This window comes from Etheostoma spectabile, chromosome 16, assembly GCF_008692095.1.
Source record: "Etheostoma spectabile isolate EspeVRDwgs_2016 chromosome 16, UIUC_Espe_1.0, whole genome shotgun sequence".
In the NCBI taxonomy this organism is placed as follows: Eukaryota; Metazoa; Chordata; class Actinopteri; order Perciformes; family Percidae; genus Etheostoma; species Etheostoma spectabile.
In genome coordinates, this window is record NC_045748.1 from 16,964,968 (window position 1) to 16,971,023 (window position 6,056).

At 38.6% G+C, this 6,056-nt stretch overlaps 1 protein-coding gene across 3 annotated transcripts in view; it reads right to left on the minus strand.

The window, feature by feature from the left end:
* Positions 1-919: 919 nt before the first annotated feature.
* lhx3 (LIM homeobox 3) overlaps positions 920-6,056 on the minus strand; it is a 12,015-nt gene continuing 6,878 nt past the window's right edge. For all 3 annotated transcript variants that reach the window (XM_032539963.1, XM_032539962.1, XM_032539961.1), the window contains exons 4-6: positions 4,470-4,621; positions 2,978-3,149; positions 920-2,185 (exon numbers count right to left, since the gene is read on the minus strand). In XM_032539963.1, coding sequence (XP_032395854.1) covers positions 1,752-2,185; positions 2,978-3,149; positions 4,470-4,621 — 758 coding nt within the window. In that variant the 3' untranslated portion in view covers positions 920-1,751. The remainder of the gene's footprint in view (positions 2,186-2,977; positions 3,150-4,469; positions 4,622-6,056) is intronic.

The following is a 6,056-nucleotide window of genomic DNA, read 5'->3' on the forward strand; positions in this document are numbered from 1 at the left end:
AAATACTTACTGTAAAGCACAAGCAGGACACTTTAAAAGAGTACTTATGTATAGTACTTGAGTAAATATTCTTATTTACTTGTCACTTCTGGTTGTCCAAAAAAACTAAATAAATTTGATCTACATATTTAGGAGGATTCAGTTGTAATTGAAATATGGAGTCTTTAGTTAGTCGTCTTAGGAACAAATAGATAAAATAAATAATTGTTACACTATCACTTGATTGTCTCTTACAATCATGCAAGCCTTTCATATCACATAACACACACACACACACACACACACACACACACACACACACACACACACACACACACACACACACACACACACACATACACACACACACACGCACACCTACACTAATACTATTTAATCTACTTAATTGCAACTGACTTTGAATAACTAAACAAATGAGGAAATTCACATGGGGCACTTGATCCCTTCTCAGCTAATGGATTGGAGATTCCTTTCCCATGGAGGCATTTGGGCAAACAAGACCCAGTAATCTCTGAATTGATGAGTTGACTCTCTGTCTGCATCAAATTTCTCCACTAAAGAGCTGTTGAACCCCTGATACAGTGTTGGTAGTTAGCCAGATACTCAATTTGCAGACACAGGCCAAACTGTGAGCTTGCTCTGGTTTCACTACCAGCACCGTAATATGCTATAGATTTTCAAGATTAATGCAAAGGAGGATAGATGCTGCATGTAAGATTAAGATAAATGTCAAGGATGATTCTACCTGGCTCTTGATTCACGGCTTTGACAAGACATTTTCTAATTGTACAAATTACTTTGAAATTGTGATAGTTTTTTAACCACTGTCCACAATTATTTTCAAGACGATTCGTTACATTATTTTGTCTCATATGATGCACAATGTTGTAGTCCAGCCAAAAAAGATGGAACTCTTTTGTTGATTTAGGTGACAAATTTATTAAAGTCCTGTCATTTAATCAGGAATCATCATCATTGTCATCATTACCAGAGGGAATAAATAAGACATAAAACATTTTCCACATAAACAAACATATACATCAAACCCCGAGTGCTACAGCAAGTTCTTCCTTGGGGTTGTTTTCAGTAGAACAAATCGAACAAGATACATCTGAGAACACACAAATGCATAGAAGTAATTGGACCCCTAGGTACCATTTAAGACGACATCTACATTTTGCCTATATCCCTGTTTAAGAATGTACAAAGTCCTCATATCTGGGTTCCTATTCGTGACCAGGAAGGGGTTTGTATAAAAATAAAGTCTCCACAATGATAACCATTATATATACAGTATATATATAGACATTTGGCAACAACCAGACATTAAAAGACTCAGAACGTTGAGTTGAATTCTGCACGTGAACACAGTGTAGAAAACAATGAGATGAGAATAAAGAGGAGAAGTAGGTGCAAATCCAAATAATCGAGTGAGTTTCATTGTTTTGAGAAAGCTTATAGTGGTATCTAAAAAACGGAATATTTTGAAAGATGTCTTGCTTTACATACAGTTTAACTACTGAGGGGCCAAGTGCTGTAAAAGAAGGACATTTTTTCTCCTTCCTTCCTTCCTTCCTTCCATCCTGATCCCAGATATTGAGTGGACCTGTTAATCAGATGTTTAAGAGATCCAAGGTTAGTCTAGTCCATTGCACAATCACTGTGAGGCGTGACTATTTTCCAATTCCTAAAATCCAAAAGAAGACACAGAAACCCAAAGAAAAAAAGTCAAATTTCTAGTCGTTGACCAATCAAAACTGCCCGTGGTCCACTTCATCTAACCAGGAGGCAGGACTGGCAGGAAAGTCAGGGTATCCTCCGCTGCTGCCAGTCGATAGGTCCGAGCTGGGGCCGTTGGCGGCCCCCATGGAGACCCTCACAGCAGGGTTGATCCCAGGCCCGCTGCCCTGGGTCATGATAGAAAGGCCGGAGTCAGGGTAGACCAAGCTAGAGATGAGAGGCTGGTGTCTGGGCAGAGCCTGAAGCGACCCCGGCGACTGAGGAAGGCCGTAGGGGCTGTTGGAGCGGATGTCGTGGAACTGGTCTTGAGAGGGGAGGACGCCATGCTCTAGGGGGAAGGAGCTGTGGTTGTTGCCCCCCTGGCGGCCCCCAATGGCTGGGGAGGATTCACTCAGACTGCTGTAGATGCCATTAGTGAGACCAAGCTCTGACATTGGTGGTTCATCTGTGCAACAAGGACAAGAAGACAAATGTGAAATCTGTTACTCTGATTGCATTTACTAAAACTGAAAGAGTCCACAATGAAACATGAATTTCTTGTATATATGTCTTCACCATCTTTTTTTCTTTCATCCATTCTTATTGTCCCTTTAGCGACTGAGCTAACATGCTGGTTTCGCTGGCTTGGATAGCTTTATCCCCTTCTTAACAACTCTTTTTAGCAAATGAAATAATGAACAAATCCATGAACAAAACGCCAGGGTGGGGTGAACGGTATAGCACATGAACAATAGAAATAAGTTTGGTGAGCTTTTGTGATTGCATAGCGCTTACATGTTCCCTGCTGGCTAGTGTGTTAGCAGTTGGCTTAAAAGTTACAGTATTTAGCCAGCTATACATCCATGGGTAACTCTATGAGAAGTCACTAAGTCACTAAGCTTCTAGAACCACAAGGACAAGGAAATGGCAAACATTTTAAAGTACAAAACACTTAAATTTCTCTTTGAGATTATCAGTCATTTAGCTAATTAACAATGAATTATCTGGAACAATAGTAAACATGTTTAGCATTAGGGGGCAAAACTCCTGGCGAGGACATGCCTATATTAAGCAAGGCAATACTGGCAGTCATTTTAACATGTCCCTGTAGAAAAAGCATATGTATATGTATATATGTATATAAAGGGTCCTGGTATTGTGATTGTAATGCTAGAATCAAACCTGTGCTTTTCCTATGACAAGTCAAAATGTCCCCTGTGAAAAATGGCTACACTATTTTGTGTGATTGACTCTGTACCTGTAAAGGACACCTCGGCGTCACTGTCCAAGCCCTCCTCCTGGATGCTGTCCTTGTCCGATTTGGAGCTTCCGCGTGACCTCTTCATGTTGCGGAAGTACTGCCCCCACCTCTGCCGACCGGCGTCTTTCTTAAGCCTTTTCTCTTTAGCTCGCCTGTTCTGAAACCAAACCTGAAAGGGAAAAAGGGGAAATTTTTTATTTGACAATGGCTTTGGTGATTTATTAGAAATACATTTTAATTGTTTAGCACAAGATGCATTAGGCTTGAGTATAAAATAAAAAGAAGAAAAACATATTTTGGTGGCCTCAAAGCAACACCAAAGCACGTTTCCTCTTTGTTCCCCCTACAGGTTGGAAGCGGAATTGTCCCATTCCAACGACCGATCCACTACCCTATCTGGCAAACTTGCATAGTGCGGTCATAGCCGGTAGAGAGCTGCAAAGCAAATGCAGAAGAGCCGTTCACCCTGTTACAAGTTGATGAACCACTGAAATATTATTTTAAGTTACAAAAGAATCTTTGGTGTTGTTTTAACTTGATCTTTATTTTGTAAACTACAGACAAATACAACTCTTAGTCTGGAGGATCATAACTACAGTATACAAATACCCCTCAATGTTTTTAGTCATCATGCTCCCATACACAAGTCAAAGTCATATACATCAGAAGTCATGCTCTTTCAATGATGTGCATGTTATGCTTTAAAACATTGAAAGACAAAATAAATTTTCAAGGACTGTCTGGGCCAGTCCAAGTGGAAGACTGAAACAGTGACACTGAACTGTAATTCTGGGACCAGTGTCCCCCACACCAGATTTATCACGCATTTAATTAACTTCACGACAGCTACAAGTTGTCCTCACCCCGGGAGCAGACAGGTTAGCAATAAATTATTCAAGTTTAAGTTTTCTTTATCCACTCTTGAGCTGATCTATAAACTTTAGCTTTAGAAAACACCAATGCAACATGGTCATGAACTTCAATAGCCTTTAACATCACCGCTTGGAAATGTCTTGGAGTTCTGATACAAAATTTCTTGTTAATCTTTATCTTACACACAAATTTAATTAATTTCAGTGACAGGCACAAAAAGCAGGTTTTACATTCACCTTAATGGTATTCCGCCCTAAGTGAACCCTCTTCACCCCTTCCCTTTCACTGAATAATGAGGAGCATTTTAGTGGCTTCCGTCTCTACTTTTGTCCTTGCAAATAAAACAATATATATGACCACCACCTAGCAACCGGCGTGAGGCTCCTCAGCGGCAGACAATATGCGAGGGGCCCTCTTAGCATTGTTAACGAGCTTGCACTTAAACCATGCTGACTTTCATGTGGACTTCATTTTACTCCATCTAGCCGTAAATCCCCCCCAACACACACACACACACACACACAGTAGGCTTGTGCCAGTTCAGCCATGATTGTCCCTTGATAATGAAGCCAGGAAACTAATGGAATAGCTCTTAATGGATAATAATATACTTTACCTGCACAACCCGCATATCCAGGCCTGTCTCTGATGATAGCTGCTCCCGGACATGTCGGGCAGGTTTGGGAGAGTTGTTGTAAGCATTCTTCAGCGTTTCCAGCTGTTTAGCAGTGATGGTTGTTCGTGGCCTTTTTGCAGTCGAGTCTGCTTCTGAAAAATGAATAGAGAACACACAATGTAAGCCAATGCTTGACAATTATTCTGTGTCAAAACTATCCATTTTTTTAAAAAAAGGTTCCAGGTCTGTCGTCTCAAGAAAAATAGTTTAATTTTGCAATAAGTAAATTAACAAGAAAATAAAAGACAACATAGAGAATTAACAAAAATAGTCCAATAATTCCAACTACTATTATACTTATACAGTTTTTTAATTAATTTCTGTCTCCTTCACTATAATGCAAAAGAAATCATGGTAATAAAATGTAATTTTCAACTTCCTTTGTGTGGATGTTTTTTGGTCAGTAACATGAAAGCCTTTGATAGAACTACATATTCACAGCAACCGATAGCATAAAACAAGTTTGTATAATATACAACTTACTAATTGGTCATACGTAGATAAATTCTCCTCTGTCTATAAAGCCAAACCTGGCATCCTGTGCATAATTGCATCTTGTCTGCACATCTGTTGGCCAGCACAGCAAAATTCAAAACCATCATCCAAATGGATGCTGCCCAAGTAATTGCGCCCTCTCATTAGTAAAATAAACCTGTGTGTTTTTAGTGAAAACTTGCGTTAACTCGCTGCATAAATCAACACTTGGTGCCGGGCAGTAAATTCAAACAAACAGATGGGGAGATAAAACTTGACCATGCCTGCCCAGTCTGCCCTATCAGGAACAGAGCCTGCTGGGAAGTTAATGTGGCCTTGGTTGATATAATCAGGATCTAGAATGAAAATATTTTTGTGCTTATAAAAAGTGTTGCAAGGATATCTGAAATGATATTAACTATTTCCTGACACATGTTAAAGTATATTTAATTACTGCAAATCAAGTATTTTAAAGCAATACGTTTTGGGTGGTAAATTGTGTCTAGCAATTATCACGTCAAAAGCCCAAATAATTATTTCATGTCATTGGACATCAAATTACCTAAATACTGTAGGTAGGTCTTTTTTTTGGGAAATAACACGTTTTTGATAATATGGCTTGATTGAACTTTTTATAACTTGTTTAACATGTTGTTATAGTAGACTACTATAAACAAAAATATGAATACAGGTTCTTTTGAGGTAAATAAAATACTGTTGTTAAGCATCATTGTTCTGATGCATTTTCAATGGTGTGACTTGAAATTGTAAAAATGCCAATTTGTTTTTGAGTCATAAATGAATATTCTCTCTTTCAGACTTAGTTGCGGCCAACTACCTAATACACAAGCATAAAAGCAAGAAACTACAGAGTGAATTTACTGCAATTAAAATTGCCTGAAAATATTAAATATTATATACCTTTTTCATTTAACTAATTTTTTTTATAGCTGAACATTTTTTGCAACTATAAAATAATTAAACAATTATAAATGTTGTTTCTCTCTAACACACACACACACACACACACACACATACACACACACACACACA